This window comes from Amphibalanus amphitrite, unplaced genomic scaffold, assembly GCF_019059575.1.
Source record: "Amphibalanus amphitrite isolate SeventyFive unplaced genomic scaffold, NRLGWU_Aamphi_draft 001328F_arrow, whole genome shotgun sequence".
Lineage (NCBI taxonomy): Eukaryota > Metazoa > Arthropoda > Thecostraca > Balanomorpha > Balanidae > Amphibalanus > Amphibalanus amphitrite.
The window spans coordinates 64,746-86,857 of NW_024882821.1; the positions used below are offsets into that span (position 1 = coordinate 64,746).

General features: G+C 47.8%; 1 protein-coding gene across 1 annotated transcript; it reads right to left on the minus strand.

Moving 5' to 3' along the window:
• Positions 1 to 99: 99 nt before the first annotated feature.
• LOC122372192 (atherin-like) lies at positions 100 to 21,274 on the minus strand. The gene is made up of 3 exons (XM_043349099.1): positions 21,168 to 21,274; positions 20,563 to 20,731; positions 100 to 1,137 (listed from the first exon to the last, which is right to left on the minus strand). The coding sequence occupies exons 1-3, from the start codon at positions 21,272 to 21,274 to the stop codon at positions 100 to 102; spliced, it is 1,314 nt and encodes a 437-aa protein (XP_043205034.1).
• Positions 21,275 to 22,112: the final 838 nt, after the last annotated feature.

Below are 22,112 nucleotides of genomic sequence, written 5' to 3' on the forward strand. Positions count from 1 at the left end.
AGGACCACAAACAGTAACACTCTAAGGCACATGGCTTCCGCCAACACTAAACATATCCCGACTCGCATTAGGGGTGGTACGTGTGACAATGGACGTCCATCATCTGTTTCCGTCAGTGTCAGCGTCTCCCTTATCCTCGCCCTCCTCCAGATCTGACTCTCCCTCCTCGCCCGTGCAGTAGTTATTGAGCTTCAGATAATTGTTCTCCCGGCCAGCGGGGGGCGGTAACGCTGAGGGATCATTCGGCCCGGACTCCTGCCCTGACAGCGTCTCGAGCGAGTCGGTCGGCAGGTCGGGCGCCTCTGCGACCTCGACCTCCTCGACAGAGTCGTTACGAACGTCCAGCCTCGCTCGGCCCGGCTCAGACCTGTCATTGTCCTCATCTCTCGGGGTACTCGACTGCAGGTCCTCCTCGTCAGCGTCAGCTGCCTCATCACTGTCACTGGCCCCATCGTCACCGTCACTGTCACCGTCACTGTCACCCGCGTCCTCCGCCTGCGGTTCAGACGGAGGAGCACTGTCCCCCTCCGGCTGGACCCCGGACTCGGCCACTGGGTCCTCGCGCGGAGTATCAAGGTCCGCGCCCGCCACATTGTCCCTGCGCTGTCCCTCAGAGTTTGACACATCCTCATGCTGCCCCTCAGGACCCTCCACGTCCCTCTGCTCTCCCTCAGAGCCTGCTGCGTCCCTCTGCTGTCCCTCAGCGCCCCCTTTAGCATCCTTTGTCTGTTCCTCCGCATCAGCAGCCGGCGGCCGACCGTCGTCAACACTGCGGGACCTCGCGGTCTCTGGTCCGACGCTCGGCGGAGTGCCTGGCTTGAGCACCACCAGCTCGATGACCTCGTAGGTCCTCTGGCGCACCAGGCGTTTGGGGATGGCCGGCAGCGGCTCGTACTTGGATGGCAGTTGGCCGGCGGGCGGGACCGGCGCGGCGACTGCCACCGGGTCGTCGTCACTGCGAGAACCGCCAGAGGAGGCGCGGGAGAGCGGCTGCAGCGAGGTGAAGCTCACCGGCCGGGAGATGTGCGCCGGCGGCAGCCGCGGCCGGCCGCTGGTAGCGCGCACCGACGGCAGGTGCGCCATGGTTGGCCGCCGGCGCGTCACCGTCGCCGCCGACGCAGCGGGCGCAGGCGAGGCCTGCAACACGCGGACGTGACAGAAATCACACACTGTTGTCGATATTGATCGGAGGCCCTGGCAACCAGCCGGACCCGGTGGCGATGGTGTATTGCGACCGCGATAGAAACAGGCCCTTTATTCACGGACTCGGGGCCACGTTTGTCGACAGTTAATTTAGTTATTGGCACACAGACACGAGGTTATTTCTGCACAACACGACAATGGCGATACCATTCTACGAAACTGTCAAAGGAGCTTTCGTGTCGTGTGTGGCTGAGACTGGCCTTGACATTGTATTTTAGTTTGAGTAGTACACGGGTTTTCGAACGTCTTAGACTACAAAAAAACGTTCTGAATGTCTGAAATTCCTGTCACGTAGATACGAGGTCACTGCCAGTTACAGCTAAGATCAATCAGTCTGACAATCAAATAACTAATCGAACAATCGAACCAGCGGAGTCCTAAAATCGACGTTCTAGTTTCTAATCTTATTCGGCCAACTGAACCAGTTTGGCATTGTTAGCAGGTGCGTGCGGCCGATATGATACAAAATCATGATATATGTATTTGTTCGTTGAGAAAAGACAGAAGCCGGACACTTGATACAATGTTGCATCAACTATTTGTTCGTTATTTCACTTAGTCTAGACTCGGAACCAGATTCAGGTCCACTGTTTCATGAAGCAGCCTTTATTCATGACTAGATTGAGTAATAACAGATGTGTGGGTATTACGATCGCTCATTTCTGAGCGCTATTCGCTCAATGCATTTTTAGGCTTTAGAAAAAAGTTAGCTGATGATAATGGCGCGAACACTTCAGTGACTTCCCACACGGAAAAAAATATTTACTCCCCTAGGTGGGGTTCTGACGTCTCAAATACAGTACCTATATTAGAGTAGATATTCGCCCTATTTTGGAGTTCTATCCATAACTCCCTAAAACTATCAAAAGGCGATTCATTACTCCCTTGGTGTTTTGAAACTCCCTTGTAAAACGCAATTGAAACTCCCTTTTAGGGAGTGAAAAATAATAGGGAGTAGTGGAACCTAAGAGGAGTAATAAAACTCCTTATTAACTACTCCTTATTCCGGAGTTATGATCGCAAAAGGGAGTTTCACTACTCCTGTTCTGCAAGTGAAACTCCTTTAAATTTGTCTGTGGAGTAATGTCACACCGAAAACGAGACATGCTAAGTGGTTCCAAAACTCCCAAAAAGGTACTCATCCCAAATACAGTACTTATATTAGAGTAGATAAAGTTAACATTCTGGAGTTTTCCAAAAAGGGTGTGATGTCACCCCAAATATACGGGTTGAGTCACTCCTAATTTTGGGCAGGACGCACATTGCACAAGCCCCAACTGACATAATCAGAGCATTTCCAGCTGGAATTTTAACAAATATGGATCATTTATACCGTTATCATTGCAAAAAAGTTACTATGATGCTATGACGTGACGTGTGTTGTGAGGCTGAAATAAGAACCAGTGTCTTCCTATTTCTTTCGCGCATTTCGGAGACACAGTTTAGCTATAGTGTAATAAATAACCAGCAGACGAAAAAAAAATCTCGAGCATATCCAACAAAAACACTGGATTATAAACAATATTTTTTCTGTATTCTCGTCAACCAAATCATGCATGTAACAGCAGATTTAGCACAAGATGGCCAGGAGCCACAAGGATTTGCCACTGGGTTTACAGAAAATCTGCAGCAGCATCCAGTATCATCCAGTATAGCAGCGTCCAGCAAGTACAGCAATGGTGAACGAAGCAGCTATCATAGATGTTAACCCTCGCCCTGGCAGGGGGCGGGGTCGATGCGACCCCACCCCCTAAGGGTTTTCAAAGATAGCGTAAAAACGGCGGCGCACAGCGCCGCCAAATTTGGCACTGCCTATGGGGCAACCTTTTTACATGAGACCTGAAAATTTCAGATCCGGGTGACCTTGGGTCAGGTCACCAGGTCAGAACAACCGGTACAAGGTCATGGTCAAATTTCAATTTGTTTATGCACCTGTCCAACTCACAATTTTGGACTGATTTCCTTCAAACTTTCAGGATGTACTAAGTTCACCGAGTTGTATAACATATTGTTCGGGTTCTTATGTCGCTGACCTGAGGTCAGTTAGAGGTCATTACGTCGTAATGTTAAGCCTATGGGAAAATATTCAATTCGGAAAATATTGAAGATATCCGCTTCGTTCTATCACTTTTGTGCTTTGAAACCACAGTACTTAGCATTATGCCACTTGGTGCTTCTTTGTTTGGTGTACTTATCCAAGGGTCAGGTCAAATGAGGTCAACTGAGGTCAAATGACGTTTGTGCCGATAACTTGTCACATAATAAAGATAAAGCTTTCAAAATGGTACCATTCTGTTTCTCTTGAACAGCCGAGTCGAATGATATGCAACATTAAGCATTTTGACCATTCTTAAGACTTAAGTTGTACTTAGGTTGTGCTTAGTATTTCAAGTACACCTAAGCAACCAAAAAAAAAGTACATCGTTCGACGCGCCTTGACGTGCTGAGTTCACTGTTGCTTTTGTTTTTGTTCTATATTAATTAGACAAAAAGTTAGAAGCGAAAAACTTTTGACCTGTTTTAGCGTTGCACAGGGGTGAGAACTCAAGGGGGCCCACATACCTACCAAATTTGGTGTTTCTAGGTGCCATAGGAGGCATTAATGTTGCATATCATTCGACTCGGCTGTTCAAGAGGAACAGAATGGTACCATTTTGAAAGCTTTATTTTTATTATGTGACAAGTTATCGGCACAAACGTCATTTGACCTCAGTTGACCTCATTTGACCCAGCCCTTGTTATGAAAAATGACCTGCCAGGGTGAGGGTTAAAAAATGAACACATTTTTATGCAGAAACAATTGAGATGTGAGACTCTCCATAACACTGTAACACGGTCATAGGGGTGTGATTCTAAACACACATATCCAGCGCCGTGCTGGTGGTGCGAGTTTTCCGTGGAGTGCTGGGAGGGGGGGGGGGGACGGCGTTTTCGCGCCCCAGTCTAACTCGGCTCTCGGGTCATCTAGCGACACGCGGTAAACGGCACTTCGATAGTCAAAAATAATGAAGAAAATAATCCTGTCATTTTTAGATCATGTCAAAGATCAGGTCACCAGAGGTCATCAAAGGTCAAATTTTGCCTCTTTCAATAGTTTAAAGTTTTTGAAAACCGACGCATAACTTGGGAACCAAAAAGAGCCACTGCACCGCGAAAAGGCGCGTTCGATAGCCATTTTTAACGCTCTTTCGTAATGTGTCCTCAGATGTGACCTCAGGTCAACAGTTTAGCCTCTAGAGAGAAAAAAGAACTCCACAAATAACCGTTTTACGAAAATAATAGTGTATTTCTGTAATCACCTTTGACTCAATAGAGTCGCGACATTGCTGTTGGCAGCATCATAAAAAACATCATCAGCATTGAAAATTTTACTTAAGGTCAAGGTCATGACTTGACCGGAAAAGGTCATGCTGCATATCGGTCGATTCTTTTCGTCAAGCTGAACACATCTGAGGTTTTTTACCGCTCTAGCATGTCTCTCAATCGATGTTATAGACTTAGAGAGTGTTTAGAACGACGTTTTCTCCCATTCACTTATAATGGAGATTGCGCAAAATTGCCCTGGCATTAGGTCATCGATATGAAAGTTCTGAGATATAGGTATATTTTATAGATTCTTTTACTTTTATCAATCGCCGAAAATTGCAATATAATCATTCAGTCGGTGTAGCTACTACGAGCATTCTTTCTGCGGTGAGGTCACTTGAAGTGGCCTGGTGACCTGACCTTTGGCGACCTGGGTCTGAAATTTTAACAACATTTGTGGGAAAAGATGCATGAGCAGGTGTGCCAAAGAAGACGGTGGCTCCACGCAGCCATTTGTGAGCTATCTGCGAAAACCACGGGGGGGGGGGGTGTCCAAACGCTCTCCCCGGTCAGAGCGGGTTTAAATCGGTATTAGTCGCTGCATCTCGCGACGGCACACATGCTCGTTTTTTCCGCGAGCCTCTAGCTCAAGTTGGAAAGAAATATGGGAAGGGGATTCGCCCCTCGACGTGGGTGCATGCAGAAAACCGGTAGGTCCGGGGACGGTTAAGGTTATACAATATACACACTGTGGCTCAGCATCCAATTTACAGTGTGCATTGCACACACTGTCTCCGTGAGGGTTGTGCTGGATGAATAGACAACCACGCGTTGGACACTATTCGTTTATCCAACGTATTCCTCGTCGTGCAACGGGCTTCCGAGCGTGTTTGCCAACCATGCTTGCCAGCATTATCTGCAATGGAAAATGTTCCGTTGTGACTAAAAAAGACAATATTTTAAGTCTGCATAGGTGGGATCAATGGGTTTCTGAGAAACTTTGTCTAGGAGCTAGGGACATTCCCAACATCATTTGATGCAACTATTAGGTCACTGCATTGGGCGAGGAGTGATGTTTGCTCTGCTCTGCGCTCAACCTTTGCAATTGATAACTTGAGCTTTTTAACATTTCCGTATAACATTTTATATAACTAACATTTCCATAAACATTTCAATTCCGGAATTCACGCTTGAGTGCATTTGTCTTTTGATGTGGCGGGTAATTTTCGGAAAATAATTGAGATAGGCCTATTCTAATAAAGCAATATATATATACTTACACGTATTTTTTCATATGCCTTTCATTAACCCTCGCCCGCACATGCCATTTTCCCATCCTAGAACGCACATGGGGGAGGGGGTGGTTGCCACCCCCCCCCCCCCGCGCCATTTCGTTCCTGTTGGAGATAGAGCTTAGCGGTAAAGACCAAAAAGATTCTTTGGGAAGAGACGAATCCAATGATACCCAGTTTTACCTTCTCAGGTCAGTCATTGACCTTCCAGGTCAGGTCAAACTAAAAAATATTGCTGTTTTGGGTCACCGTTGGATATCAAGTGCGCTGCTTATCAAATACCGATGACGATGCTGTTTTCTGGTGCCAAGCTAGCTAGAACCTCTTTGTCACACTACCCAACCAGAATTTTGCTGCTGAGGTCATTTCAGGTCAAGTTAGGTCAAGGTCAATTATATGTGTTTGTATGTCTGTGTGTGTCTGTGTGTATACTGATGTGTGCACCGATGGTTTTTGGGTCCATATTACATGAAATCATGATCTGAGAAGCTTTTACCAAAAATGCAGTCAAAAAACTTCACAAAAAGTAACTTCAGCTTGCCTAAAACGCAATTATCTTAGATGACCTAGGTTGACCTTGACCCTGACCTTGACCCCTGTACATCGTCGAACAACATGTTCCATGATAGGTGGGAGGTAAGACTGGCAAAAAAGGCCGAAATCAGGGTGTCAAAAGCTCACAAGGCCCATGGCAAGCGCAAGATGTTGAGAATTGGCCATTTGGGTCATGACATGACCTGAAAAACAAGGTCATATCTCCGAAACCAAAAATCACAGAAACTTGAAATTTTTAGTGGACATCAAGAAAGGATAGAGGAGCAGCTATTCGAAAAATCAGCCTTCTAGCTCTAAAAATGTTGAGTGCAGAGCAGAAAGACTACCTGGGGGGGTGGCAACCACCCCCCCCCCATGTGCGGGCGAGGGTTAAAACCAGTTTCATTGTTTAACCCTCGCCGGCACAAGGGGGGGGGGCAGGTTTTTCGCAAATAACTCGCGCAAAAAGCGGCTGATCGCGACGACACTTTCAGTACCCTCGTGTTAATCAATTTTACATCTACCCTGATAATTTCATGACACTGACCCAAATGACCTTTGACCTGTGGCCTATTTTCCAAGACCATGTTTGGCCAGAATCGCGATTCGGCGTACGTCGGCTCGCATTACCAGCGCGTTTGCAGTCTTTTCGTGGTTTCAAGCGTTCAAACATGTGATATGATGTTGGTCTCATGGATTAGGATGGGTGTCAAGGTCACCTGAAGGTCAGGTCAGGTCATTGACCTTTGGTGACCTCGGTTAAAAACCATTTGAACATTTACAAAGTAGTTTTCGTGCCTTCGTAACATGTTACGAGGCTGTCAGAGGCGGTTGACACCTATGTACTACAAATACCCGGCAGCACCCTTACTGGTTGACCTGACCTGACCTGGCCTACATGCATAAAGACATCATCTGTGATCAAAACCAACATGATATTCGTGATCAGCGCCCCGAAAAAAACAGCAGCCACCCTTTACGATGTTCTTGCAGGTCCCGATTTTCCCAACCTTTGGGTCATTGACCTGACCTAGAAGGTCAACCGATGACCTAGGACCTCAAAATTGGGTATCATCGGCTTCCTCTTGTCAAGGGCAACACGCTCGTTTTTTCCGCGAAGCTCTAGCTCCATCAGGGGCCAAACGCCAGGGAGGTCGTACCCCCCCCCCCCCCCATTGTGCCGTCGAAGGACGCAAAATGGCCTGTGCCGGCGAGGGTTAAAGTATAAATTACCTTATGAAAAGGCTACACTGAATATGGGGCATGGATCATGCAGCACAGATAACCAATGACATTCAGGTACTCAGATTATTTTTCAAAGAAAGGAGCAAAATAGAGCAAAAAACAGGAACATGTAACCCATTACCCCGGGTTTCCAAAAACTGTAAATCTTTTATTAATTTTCGTTTTCAACCCTTGTATGTTCTGCCATGACAAGTCTACGACAAAGGGGAACAGGCGGTGATGACGTTCATTGCATTCTCTAATTTTGCCAAAAGTGTATAGCTACCAAAAAAGAATGATTCCGGGAAGAGCCGGCATAAGTACTGGACGTCAATATTTTGGGCAAAGAAAAAAAAAACATTAATATGTCACGAAGCAAATATAACTGTTGAACGCATCTCCAAAGTCGCAGCGAGAAGGGACTTGCCTGAATTGTGAGCTCGAAGATCCTGTCAGTTATATGCAGTGAGATGATAGTTGCTGCTGCGAGAGCGTCGTCTCCGAGCGTATCGTCACCACTCCCACCTTTTCCTGCACCACTCTCCGCCGAAAACTCTCACAACCCACTGACAGTCCACTGACACCACCACCGGCATGTTCACTGTATGGCGCAACTGCCAACCGACTGCTGCCTTGAAAATGGCGTCGAATAACGCACGTGCATCAGCGCCGCGATGGCGGCAAAACTCTTTCAAGAGGAGTTTCAGGTCTTTTTTCGGAGTTCAGTTACTCTTCTTTTCTTTTGACTGTTCTCTCGGTTCTTCGTTAACTCCCTTTGCGGTGAATTACTCTGCATTGCGTACTTCCATGCTTATTCGAACTGTCACAGCAGAGTAACAAAACTCCGACCGGGTTTGTATACTCCGAGCGGTTATGCATGGGGAGTAAATGAAATCCCAATCTCTTTCCTTTACTCCGACAGATAAAGTGAGGTACTTTTATTACTCTTCCTCGCCATGAAATACTCCAAAATGAATGGTATATGAACACCATCAAAAGGAGTTTTCAAAAAAAGGTGTATGTAAATCTCTCGCGGAGTAAATATTTTTTTCCGTGCAGCAGCGTAGCGGCTGTTGCTCGTAGATGTAAGAGGTGCTTATTTTAAGGCTGAGAGAAATTGGCAAGTGCAGAGATTAAATTATGGAAATTGTAGCTTGAAGATTGGGATTAGTAAGTGCTGCACAGTATCACGCAAATGTGACGATATCACGACGTAGTGGCCTGACGGCCAAACGCTCCAGCGGCGTAGATCTTTTCTCTAAACATTCGAGCATGCTGATACCGCAGGAGGCATCGCAGTAAAGTAATCTTGGCACCGCCCTCCTGCGACAAATGACGAATCTCTGCGCGATCCGGCTTACACCAGATATGTGTTGTGTTTCAGCTAACCACTATTGTGTGCCTCAGCTAAATAGGTATACAACCCGGTGCTTGATTATACTATAGCATTTGGTACATTCGGTGCACGAGAACTTTTGACGCGTGTTGTGAACTCTCTTCAGTGATATGCTGCAGATGGCGCCTAAGATGACGAATGTTCAGTTGTACCTAGTATAACTGGTATATTTCATGGCTCACTATGACTGGATTGGTAAGTCAAGATAAGGGCAATTTGGTAATTTGACATACACGTCTTGGTCACTCTCTAACTCTTTGTATTTGTTCCTTTTGCCATCTCCATTGATCTATCTCTTTCCCCGCTTGCGTCTCCATTCCCCTCCCTCTTCCTCCTCATCCTCTCTCTCTCTCTCTCTCTCTCTCTCTCTCTCTCTCTCTCTCTCTCTATCTATCTCTCTCTTTCTCTTTCCTTTTTCCTCTCCCTCCCTCTCTCTCATTCTCTCCTTCTCCTTTCCCTCTCCTTTGAACTCTCCCTCTCCGTTCTAGCTGTCACCCTTTCCACTCCTCTCCATCGCTCTCCTTTTCTTCTCCCCATTAGTCTATTTGCCTCCTTCACCGTCTCCGTACCATTTGTCATCTCCATCATTAAAACGGGTACAACTCAAATCAAGGTTGTTCCCCACCATGCCGTTATATTAAATGACGTTGTTGACTGCATGCATTCGCGCTATCTTTCCTGATGTTTGCAACGTTGACGCATAGAGGTACCTATACGGGCAAAACATGGTTCACTTCTGTATTTCTGAGCATGTTACGGTCGCTTCAACCAACCATTACCTATCCAATGCACGCCTATTGGTAATACCAATGCTGAACACTGAAGCTCATTCAATCTAGCAGAAATGCATGCAGTACGTAATTCAATGTACTCGTATGTACTGCCATAGCAATGCCCCTGTAACCCTACCAACCCCACCGACCCCCTCCCTGCACTCCCACCCTCTCTCTCTCTCTCTCTCTCTCTCTCTCTCTCTCTCTCTCTCTCTCTCTCTCTCTCTCTCTCTCTCTCTCTCTCTCTCCCCTGCAGATTACGTACCGTGAGTGGGCGGTGGCCATGGTCGCTCAGGACGGGGAGGAGGCATGTGCCCTCGCCTCTGCGGTGCTCCAGCAGCTGAGTCGAGTCGCTCTCCACTTCTAGCGGGGTGCCGCCTCACCGGGGCCGGCTCTCGCGCGAGGATCGATCGTCGCTGCACCGGTCCGCCGAGCGTCGCCCCTCGACACAGACACACAGACACGACACTGGCGCTCGTAGCAACGACCAACAACACAACGACGACGTCGACGCAGGGGTGGCCGACGAACCGGTGGTGGTCCCTCCCTCCCCGCCGGCGCAGGCTGCCCACCTGTCGTGCGCGGCGGAACGGTAGCTATGCCAGGCGGCGCTGGCCTTGACCTTTGCGCAATATGACGTCATTATTCCGTGACTGCCTTTGTAGGGTCTTATTGTGGGCGTTTGTTAGGACTGGGGATGTCGGTTGGATTATTCTTTTGCAGATGCTTTGATTGAGCTCAGTGAAAACACGAATGAATATAAAAACTCTGTCAGGAGTATAAAGATAATACTTATCTCCAAATGATAGTAGAAACGACACGTGCTGCTTTGTCTTTTATCATGAAATTATTAAGGAATTTCGATCACGCGGATGGTCGCATGTGGGATGCATTACGAATCGTCACTGACCAATTTTCCTCAAAGCCCCAGCAACAGAGAGTGTATTTCGTCGTTGCTGAGCTTCTGCCCTATCAGATGGTCACATAATGACCTGTCGTCCCTTGGGCGAGCTAAGACCCACTACATAGATTAGCGAGTAATCCCTGCTAGCAAAGCAATGGCCCTGCACCAGTGAGCCTTATTTGGCCCGACTACAAGTGGCTACGAGTCGATGCCTTGCTGCTACTTAACCAGTCATTAAATAGTTAGTTTTCACTGCCGCGCTGTTTCAAGTGCGTCCCTTGCTTCGCCCGCATCAGCACGATGAGCCTCTTGACCTGTGGAGTGCTGACCTCAAAGGGTCATCCATAGCTATTTCCAGCTGTCAGATACTTTACTTTGGAGTTTCGTTAAGCGTTTACCTCCTTCCTGCTGGCTGCGTTTATGACCAAGGGTCACTACAACTGAGACTGGACAGAACAGACTCTTGCTAGTAAAAAATGAAATACAGTTAGGAGCTATGTACAATTGGCATTTGTCCTGTGCACCATTGTACACTGCCACTGTAATAAGCAAAGCTTCTTGTGCAAGTGACTGATGTTTTATCAATTACGCTGCAGTATGTAATGTTCTGGGTGTATTTTTCGCGATGCTGTGAGCTGTTTTACTGTAAGAAACAAAACAATAGACACGTTAGCGGTTGGTGCTGTGCTTAATCACGACATTTTCTTCCTTAGCCTATGTAGGTTCCAACATCAACACGATGGTGATCACTTATCAACCTGACCTGACAGATATCAGATATTTACCTATGTCATGTCAGCAGCACATTGCTTGGTTTCGATCTGATTGAAAATGTATGTATCTAAAGCGACCTGTCATGCTATGGAGCTGATTGCTCATTACTATTTGATAAATTTTCCCTCCGCCTAAAACATATTGCATCATCGTCAGAAATCCGTGGACGGAAAATTCCCACGCCTGGATCGTGTGACCTTTGAAATGGCGCAGGCCGCTGACCAATCGGGTCTGCTTTGTGTCCGAGACCTGTTGGTTCGCTGACTGTGGCGTGATAACAAACTGCGGCGAATGTCATGCGCCATTTGTTTATGTTTACAAATGTGTCAGCTGCGCCAGAAATGTGCTCTGCTGACCTTCTCCTCCGGAGCGAGATGGCTGCTTTGAGAGCGGAGCAGGCTCTCTGGGTATGTATGTGAATAGACCCCGAAGTTGGGAACGATCCCTAAATTGTTGCGAAACTAGAGCGACCATCGCGGCAGCGACTACTGGTCTTGGAGAAAGGGCGTAGTGATAGTGGAGATTGGACAATAAACTGAGTGATACCTATATGCGCCGATGTATTCCCCAGCAAGGATAAGCAATTATTTCATTTCGCCTTTTTATCCTCTGTTCATATAGTTCAGTATATTATTCCCCTTTTGCTCTTCCTTAGCTGAAAAGTTTTCTTCTTGTTTATCACTTATGTATGCTGTTCTATGCACAAGAGCCCGTGTTCCTGTATCGTCTCATTGCCAATAAATTATGCGATCAACTCTTCTATGAGGTCCATTTGACTACACTAGCATACAATATACGAAAATATGTACTGTTTAAATAACCACACAATTTATTTTGAGGAAAGGAAATGTTCTGTTGAACCCTATAGGCCTCGAGGGTGGAAGGCAAACACTGCACGAATGCAACCTTACTGCAGGAATGTATTTCAATTTTATTTTGTATCCGCTTAGTTAAAAGTCAGGTTTTGGACGATTTAGCCCGGAGCGCAGCGCCCTCACTAACTCCTAGTTGGCTGGCTCCTCCACCAGTGTGGCTAGTTTCGGACCGTGCCCGTACCAGCGACTATGTCCCCACCGAGTCTCGCTGCGCACGTGAACCGTCCTTGAGCCCTGGAAAGTGGAAATAAGTCAAGTAAGGAATGCAAGTGATAAGATGCCTTGATAAGCTCATCGTGTTTGAAATAAACTACAGCATAGCTGCAGCCGGCATTATTCGCTGCATTTTCAATTTTGGTGCTTGATATTCATTTTCAAGAACCGAAAGAAATCCTTATCTGGATGTTCGATGATTTTTTTCTTGTAAGAGGTGATGGCAGTTCATGTAACGAACACAGCCGGTACGTTTTCGTCCAGCCAGTGTCCTTTCCCGTGCTGTCGACCATTCCCGCCCACAATAAATGCTCCCGTCAGTCAGCGGTTGTGTGGGGACAGTCGCCAGTCCCCGTTCGTCGGCTCGTGCCGGCATTGTGTCACCGGGAAGTGTCCTCTGTCCCGGTTGTATAGGGGAGAGCCGCCACACGCTCCTACTGTGGGGGTGGTGCCAGCTCCGCCGCGTCGCGACGCACTGTCTCCCCGCCGCCTTTGTTGTACCTACCGCATTGAGCAAGTTTAATTTCCTATGGGCACTTTTGTGCGGACGCATCCTCCACATTATCAGTCCCAGCGTCGCCTTTGTTGGTGGGCCACTGCTTTGTGGGGACGCGCTCCCCCCTTTTGTTGGCGTTCTATACGTCTTTTTGCCGTCGAGTCGCAAGCGCCGCTTGAACAATACTGGCGCCGGCGACGGGACAATGGTGCTGCGACCGTCGGCGGCGTTGGGCGCCGCGCCGATCTCGACACGTCGGGACCGACGCCGCCGTCGGTGGGGCCGCGCCGGGGCCGCGCCGCCCGGCGGCTGACTCCGGCGGCGGGCTCGACGACAGGTGCCGCTCAGCGCAGGTGCGACCAGCAGCGGAGGAGGGGCCCGGCGCCGGGTTTGAAATTTAAGAGCGAGCGTGTCCCGTGATCACCCGCATTGCTGCGGGATATGGCAATGCTGATTCGCTGTAGCGCGATCTGACCTTCCACAGAATCAGGTGAAAATGACCTCGGACGGCGCAAACGACACTATTTTCTAATTTTGAGTAGCCAAAAATGAAATATTAAGCATGTGTCACATGTCACGATCTTACCATGCCGTAAAATTTACGTTACATTTTTTGCCTAACCTGAAAGATAGGTCTGACCTTAAACATATGTATAAGACTAGGTATAACCTCGGTAGCCGCCGTCCACCTTCAACATATATTTTTATGAGAGGGTAGACCCAAATTGAGCTCGATGTTACTCGTTAGTGGCCGATAGAGCCCGGGGTTTGAACATGATTAAATATAGATAGTTTTTTACTTAGACCCAGCCTGTTACGTCATCAGTGACCTTAAGGTCAACAAAAATTGATTTCGGTCGCCTTTAAATTTTGCTTTAATTTTGAAAATCAGCACAGTAATTTCGGAGGTAGTAAGGAGAATTGTTAACCCTCCTCAAGCCACTTGCGCTTTGAAATGCTTGCACATGGGCAATAAGGGCGTACCCAAGTCATTTGCGCGGGACTTAGTCCAATAATACAGTTCGCGAATACCTTGAATTGATGAACCTAGGGTCCATTATGACACCCACTCATGAAAAATGTAACAATTAATTCAAACTCAGTCTCAGTGCCTGTTACGGGATGCCTTGTGGTGGTAACACAACACCCCCCCCCCCCCTCCTCTACATTTAGTTCCCTGATCTTGTTGACCCCTCCCACGACGCCCACCGGGCACCAGGTCTGCGATCCCCTCCCCCTCCCCGCCCCTCTCCGACACCCCATCTCGTCGGTAGTTCGTCGGTCCCGACTCCCCGTCCGGGTGCGGCGCGCCAGAGTCGTGTCCGACGGCACCCCGGTCGGCGACGGGGTCGGACTGTCTGTGGCGAGGCCGAATCGACGGCGGCCTGTGTGCGTTCAGAGATAGTGAACTAATGTGTGATATTGATGCCTGAGACTAAGCTGGTGCCTTTCGGTAAAGTGTGGTCATAGCGCAAGTGACATCACCTTATGTCATCACGGGATACCATGTGACTTTTATTATGATGCCAATGCATCACGGTGCGTTTGGTGATCGGACGAACGCGACGGAGTGGTTCGACGTATTGCAGAATCGCGGACAAGAACTGTATCGTCTGTGCCATTATGCTTGTCGACGGCGATTTGATGGCGGTGCCACTATCTCGTTACGCAGGTGTACAGCGGAATGGAAAGCCTTGTTCAGTGTTTCTGCTGAGAAGTCAGTGCAGTGGCTCAGCGCCAACGGTGGCACGTAGTGGAGTGCATCGTGTCGTTGGCGGGTAACGAACTACGCAGACGCAGGAGATGAACTACACCAGCCACCCGCGGTGAGTGTTATTTCGGGGGAGGGCAGCCCAGAGCAGCCCCGGCGGGCTGCTGCCATTTCCGTCACAACTCCTTTACCCGGGACATCCTTCAGTGGTGACTGGGCAGTGTTGGCTGCTGACTGACCATATGAACCTCGTAGAAACTAATTGAGTTCCAATTAACTTTGCATCGCCAGGGCCCAATCTTAAAAATGCCGTTTATAGGATTTGGCAGCACTGGTTGAAGTTCAGCTACAAAAAAACGGCCGTTTTATTCAATGTTTCTTATTCTCATTTTGGTCCATCGCATGTTAACACTCTATGGTCAAGGCATGGATGAAATAATCCGTCAAGGTAATGGCTGGTGGTACTTACATACCCGCAGGATAGAATTGCTTATCAGTCCTCTATGCCGTTTAGTGGATGGTTTGGCTGAATGGTGACAGTGACAGCAGCTCAAGATCAGTATAGTCAATAGTGCGTCCTGCTCCACTCGCGCTCTTATTTGGGCCAGCCGCCAACTATGGCGAAATAAGGCCATGCTGGGCCTGGAAGAACTGTGTCGGCATCTGCCTGTGATATACGGCTCAAAATCTTATTGGGCACTGTCGATGTCGTCGTGTGTTGGGACTGCATTGCAACGTCACTGGCTCTGCTTAGCGGGCGCCCAACCCACCACCACACGTACTAAATTTCTATTAAAAAGTCCCAAAGTCATTTGACCGGGTCAGGCAAGGGCACAGTGTTTGTCTCGTTTTACGGTTTTATCGTTGTTACAACATGTGAAATATGTCGTTTGCGCAGACCTTTGCACTTCCTGTTTGTTTGTCATCCTGGAATAAGCAACGACCATACCATGCTGAAAATACCAGTGTCCGTCATCCTGGAATAGCCTCTTTGGGTCTAACTAGAATATTTCAGGGTCATATATGTAGTGAGCTGACAGGGGCAATGATGCAACCACAACTAATGCGCCGACACGACCAACACATACCGAGCCAAGCCAAAGCCAAGCATGTTCGAGCAACAACAATAACATAATACTGCTGTTGACCTGAACGTGAGGCTGCATATATAAAGCGACTTAACCCGTGCATGGATATGACAAAAACAAATTCCTTTTTCTTGCTTGGTGCGTGTTTGCTCCTTCATTTTTAAATGTATAGTTTTATATTTCAATGTGTGAAAGCAATGATCTTATTGACTAAACACATCCGCCCAGGTGTGCTCACTTATCTGCTCAATACATAGGTGGGGAATTATGTTATTTATGGACATGTGATCGTATATCGTGTCAAACAAGAGGTTAACTTCCAACATAAGATGCTAATCCTATTCGAACTTCTGACTTTTACTCAACATATCAGCTTTCACTAAAAACAAATTATTGCATTTTTCAAGTGAGTCTCTCCATGGACACCAGGCATAGGTAAGTACATACAGTGTTTTGTGATCTATCCTGTGGCATCCACTAGAATCACAAGGATCTTGCGGACACAGATATAGCCACCACGAGAAAAGTTAGTTCTACAATAGCGCATCCTTTCATAACGGATGTCACTACGGCTTAAAGTTTCCTTTTGAAGCAAGTGTTACTCTGACGCCTTGGGGCTATGGCTGGGCTTCCAGCTTGGCGATGTTTAGAAAGGCTAGCTTTCTGGTAGACCTCAGGCTCAAAAACTTTTCACAACTTTATCAGCGCCGAGCCTTTGGAAGCGGATTTTCTCCACATCTCGGCTCCATTGTGAGGCCTCTATTCAGTCATTGTTCAAGCGTCCTTTTATTTCTTTTCTTGCCATTTAAATTTCTTTCAACCATTGTGGCTTTAATAGTGTGTCTATTGTTCATTGACTGGCCCCGGCGAAAGGCGACTGATAGGAGAGCCGTTCGGCGGCCGCGCCGCGTGCCGTATATATCGGGCCTGGTGCCGACGAGCTGCCCCCCAGTCCGGGGACGGTGTGAGAAGGAGGCGGCACGGCGCGAGCCGCGTCTATCAACCGGACCCCTGAATGGCACGAAGAATAGTGTAAGGACAAAGGACGATGTTCATACCCCATTTAGCTCTTTCTGCAGTGGCGCGAGTCAGCCCGGGAAGGGCGATGGTGGGGCCGTGCTTCCAGATAGAGCAATGGTCGCGGTGAGGAGGGATGGGGGCCGCGGTGCTGCAGATAGATGTCCTACCATTCGGGGGCGTGGTGTCTGGGTGACATCAGGCGTGGATGCCGCTCCACAGAACGGGACGACCATTGTGGACCGAGCGCATTGTCTGATTTGTAATGGCGCGTGTCTGATGTCGGCCGCATACGACAGAGGTCCGTGGAAACAACACTGGAATGGTCACCACAGCCCTCATACTGTGGCTGGCCGCGAGGTCCAAAATTAATTTCGATCAGGGTTGCAGCTTGAAGGACTCAGGCTGAGCCACATGAAAGGTCCCCTTATCAGGAAAAGTCTACTTTATGGGGAATCTGTGTCTTTAACTATGCATTGTCAACCCGCGCCCCGCTGGACTATTCAGCCGTGGGGCGTGTAACTTCCAAACCGATGGTCGTAGAAAGACGGAAAAAGCGGCAATCGAAAGCTCTCATTAATACGAAGCTTTGGGGCAAAATATTTTTGCCTCAGTAGGTCAGGGGTTAGATCAGGGTCAGGTCAAGAGATTAAAATGCAAGTTTCAACATTATCGGCTTTGGGGTCTAGCTGGCCAGGAATGGACTAATATTGATGATCCAAAACATGTACATAACTACATAGGCTACCAAGACAAGATTCGTTGCATAAAATGTCATGCAAAGGCCGAGGTCAAGGTCAGATCAGGTCACCAAAAGTTAAATAAAGTATAGGACATCCTCGACACATGTTTTATGGGGGTCATTTTACTTATGAAACTCAATAGGCTCATTCAATTAGTGATATGGAACACATTTAGATAGTTTCAGGTGGAGGTCAGGTCAAGGTCAGGTCAGCTAAGGTCAAATTTTAAAGCTGATTGTTTAGACCCAAAAAGGGGTCTACATGATGCAGTTTTACACGACAAATAGAATGGTGCTATTTTTCTTGCACGAGGTCAAACATGTTCAAAAAATTCATTTTTTTTTTGGAAATGTTGTTTGTCGTGACGTCATAAAAGCTTGATTAACTCCTGCATCTTTAAACTGATTTTTCTTAAAGTTTGAATGTAGGTGTACAGGTACTCACAACTTCTTCCGGTTTTTGCCATTAACTCAAAATTTTGGTTTTTTTATTGATTTTCCAATAAATCAATTCCTGGAAAAGTTTGGGTCAAAATCTAAAACTTTCAAAAACCGAGATAGCCATTTTAAAGACAAAGTAAAACCACGCACATGCGTTTTTGTGTTTCCTAATTCCTTTAGAACTGATGGTGTTAGAGGAGTTTGAAGTTTTGCTGTTATGAATCGAAAATGTCGTGGCATGACGTCACTAATACGTCATTTTCGCAACTATTTTCCGTCAAATTTCGGTCATATTTTCAGGAAACATGTCAAATTGATGTATAATAAGGCATTGAAAGTTTCACGTCGCTGACTTGACGCGTTTGAACGTTATTGACGAAAAACGGGAGGGGGCAGATTCTGCCCCCCCCCACCCCTCCAGCGGGGTGCGGTTAGCCTACGACCCGTTGGGATGTCCAAAGGGCCCCTGTGGTTTTTTGCTAATAGCTCAAAAACGACTGCGAATGGTGACTTAAAATGTTCAGTACCCTCCGGACATCAATTTCACAGAACCCCTAAAAAATAGGTTCTAGGTCATCTCAGGTACTGGGTTATAGGTCAAACTGAGGTCATGTTCGGCCATTTTCAGTCGAAAAAGTTGTTCACTCACAGAGAACAATGGCAGAAAATCGAGATATCAACCTAGAGACTCAAAAAATCAAACCGTAGATATAAAAAGTATGGTAAACAAAATGGTCTGAGCTGCATATGCAATATGTATGACATACATTCATAAAGACTTCAATATTCACAATTCAGCATGCCGTTCCATACAGGGGCGGATCCAGAAAATCTCCAAGGGAGGGCCATTAGAAACCAGGAGGCCCCCCCATAATCCCACCTGTTGGAGGCCCCATCTTCCCACTTGTTGGCCCCCCCCCCCCAAAAAAAAACTGCGTCTATTGAGCTTATCTAGCTGTTCAGGCAACATCTCAACATCTGTGCAGGCTTGGAGGCCCTCTGTGCAGGTTAGGAGGCCCTGTAAAAGTGGTCATCTCTGTGAGTATAAGAGACCCCCAAGTTATGAAAAGCTTTACCAATCTTCTAACAAAGAAGTCTTCTCAGCTAGTCTTCTAAGAAATAACTAAGTGGGTAGGTTAAAAAAACTCATCGGATTTCGGCCACTTTATTTTCAGGAGGCCCCCTTTTCAGCTTTTTAACTTTTTAACTTTTTATTTTATTTTTGAAAAAAAATCGGCCAAGGGGAGGGGGGCCATGGCCCCCATGGCCCCCCCCTTGTATCCGCGCCTGGTTCCATACGATTCAGCCATGTGTCTTCTGATTGGTCGAGGCTGACCTCTTTGGTGGCGTCACATGTCATCATCCTCTCAGATGACTATCCACATGTCAGATCTGTGATATACATGGTGTTAAAAGAAAATGAGACGATACAGAATCGTTATATCTCGAAAAGTAATTATGCCAGGAAAATGATTCATGTCATTCAAACAGAATTGTTAAAAGTTGTTTTATGGTACCAATATACCCTGGTACGTCGGTTCTTATTGTCTGGCACGGACTATGACCATGGCACGTGCAAACATCTCGTGCCCAAAAAGATTATTTTTCAAGTTGGCAAACTTGATCTCTTTATCCGACGTCATTCAGCGTTATGAATCAGTTCACACTTTCACAGAGGAGTAAAAGGCTCAATGCTGCCATTGGTGTGCACAATATAAATCTCCCATTCTCGTAAGAAGTCTTTTCAAGAAAACATTTCATTAAAGCCCCCATCGTCATGAGTCTGCTAACTTTGTAAAAATAATCTTTTTTGGGCACGAGATGTTTGCACGTTGACGTGGATGGTCATAATTCGTGCGGCGTGCCGTATACAATAGAAACCGACTTATCATACAAACTTTAAACAATTCTCTTTTGAATGACATATTAATAATTCTAATAGCATAATAACTCTCCGAGATATTATAGGCGGTGTGCCGCGCAGCAATCCGGCGGCTCTGCGCCGGTTGCGGAAAAATCTGTCTGCTCCGGTCATGTGACTCCCGCGGGTCGAGAGCCACCAATCGCTGCGCGCCACGATTGGCCGGCGGGTCGGCCGTCCGGGCCGCGCGGCGGCGACCCCGCCATTCGTGCACTGGTCCTGTGTAGTTCGTGACGTGTGCGTCTGCGTGAACGGTAAGATTTGCTATTTTGTTACTATGAATTGTTGTAAACCCTCATTTGTTGTTAACTTTGCTTTGCTTAGTGGTTATTTTTATCGTTTATTTATTTATTTATTTATTTATTTATTTACGATCTTAAGCCTCCACATGGTGGGTTTTAAAGCTTGCGTCAATATACATTGAAGCATCATGTATGGTATTGGTACCTACATACAAATTATGATCACATGGTTTCTACATACCTACATATTATTGTCACCGCACAAGAATCACAGCCTAACTATAAAACACTGTACCTCGCGACGCGTTCTACAGATTAATACACAAAGTTGATACAGAGTTAAAATGCAGTCATCACAGTGCAGAAGCTCACTTTGATCGCAGTCTCGCACGACACGTGGCGACAGTTACTGGCTCCCTGACAGCATCAGGGGCATCGTTCCAGCTCATAGCGGCCCGGAAACAAAAGTGCCGCCGGGCCCGCTCAGAGCGCACCTGGGGCAGCTCCAGGTGACCCGCCTCCGTAGCCCGGGTACAGCGGCTTGACACCTCACTGCGCCGTGTTATCAGCTGTTTCAGTCTGACAGGAGCCAGATGCGAGTGTGTCAGCTTGTGGACGGTAATGATATCTCTCTCGCGTATGAGGGAGTCCACGCTCTGCCTGTCCAGTTGGGCTAGAAGTGGCGTAACGTGCGTCCGACGTGAACATCCCGACACGATCTGCGCGGCATGGTTTAGAATTTTCTGAACCCTATGTCTTTGGGTTGTCTGCATTTGTCTTTGGGTTGTCCCCGTTGTCTGCATTTGTGCGTTGTTAAGTTAATTTTAATCTGTTGCAGGACGCGGGCTAGTCTGTAGGGCTAGTCTGTGGAGCTAATAGCAAGTTGATAGCGGAGCTTATGTCTGAGATTTGATATTTGAACTCCGCACCACAATATAAACTTACGAAAGCATAAGCACCGTGTTGTCGATGGGAGGCAGCAGTCGTGACGCGGAGCTCGGCACCCCGGCCCTACATCTGGTGGCAGCGGTGTGCGTTCTCCTTCGCACCCACGTGGCCGAGTCTGAGCTGCGTCTTGCTGCCCTCCACTCGGGTGCTCGCTTCCTGTTCGGCTGCCTGCATCCGGCTGTGGCGTGCGCGGGCGCTGATTGCGGGCCCCGCTGAGCGGCTCGCTATTCGGGCCTGTGTCGAGGCTCCGGTGCGGCACAGCTGACTGCGCCGGGCGCGCGGGCGGCCTCCCCGCTGGGACCCGCGGCGAGGCTACGGACTGGACCCGGCTGCCTCGGCCGGGCGGGCGACCGGGCGTCTGGGCCCCGAGGGCCGGTCGGTGACTCGGTGAGCTGTGATTGGCGGACGGTCGGACGGGCGGACGGCCGGCCGTGCGGACGGTTGGTGGGCGCGGCGAGCGCCTTCCGGTACCGCGTGGGGAGCGGCTCTGCGCGGCGGACCAGCTGACCAGCTGACGTGGCTGGCGGGCTGCCAACTGTCTCCGTGACCTGACGCGTGCGTACGTGGCGCACGGGTGGAGCGAGAGTTATGGACTTCATGGGGTGAGTGTTGAACTGTGTTACCTTGTATCATTGTTACTGTATATTGTACTTTACTTTGTGCGTACGTTACTTTAATTCGTTGTGGGGTCCTCATACATTTGTGACTTTAACTGACTTCTGTGCAACGTTCGTTGTTTAGTTAGATGATTGTGAAAATTTGTTTTTTTTTCTATCGATTTTCGAGATTAGGCGCCTGGAGTTAGGATTTCACTGTGCTTCTGGGACAGAAATTACCTGCCTGAGTATTTGGTCTCTGATCTCTCGAATCCCTTGCTAATTTACCTGCAATCGTTCCGTTCACGTTATTACCATTTAACATGGCTCATCAGACTTTGGTTACACTGGGATTACCGTCATTTGGGGGTAACACTGGTTCAGTTTCTAGGTTTATTTCTGACTTTACGACGTAC

What these genes read in the sequence shown, in the direction of transcription:
- LOC122372192 (XM_043349099.1), bottom strand. Translation starts at nt 21,274, where the DNA reads ATGCAGGCAGCCGAACAGGAAGCGAGCACCCGAGTGGAGGGCAGCAAG. An exon ending in GCACACCGCTGCCACCAGAT is followed by an intron (nt 20,732 to 21,167) that starts GTAGGGCCGGGG and finishes GGCTCCTGTCAG; the next exon opens with ACTGAAACAGCTGATAACAC. An exon ending in CTGATGCTGTCAGGGAGCCA is followed by an intron (nt 1,138 to 20,562) that starts GTAACTGTCGCC and finishes CGCGTGTTGCAG; the next exon opens with GCCTCGCCTGCGCCCGCTGC.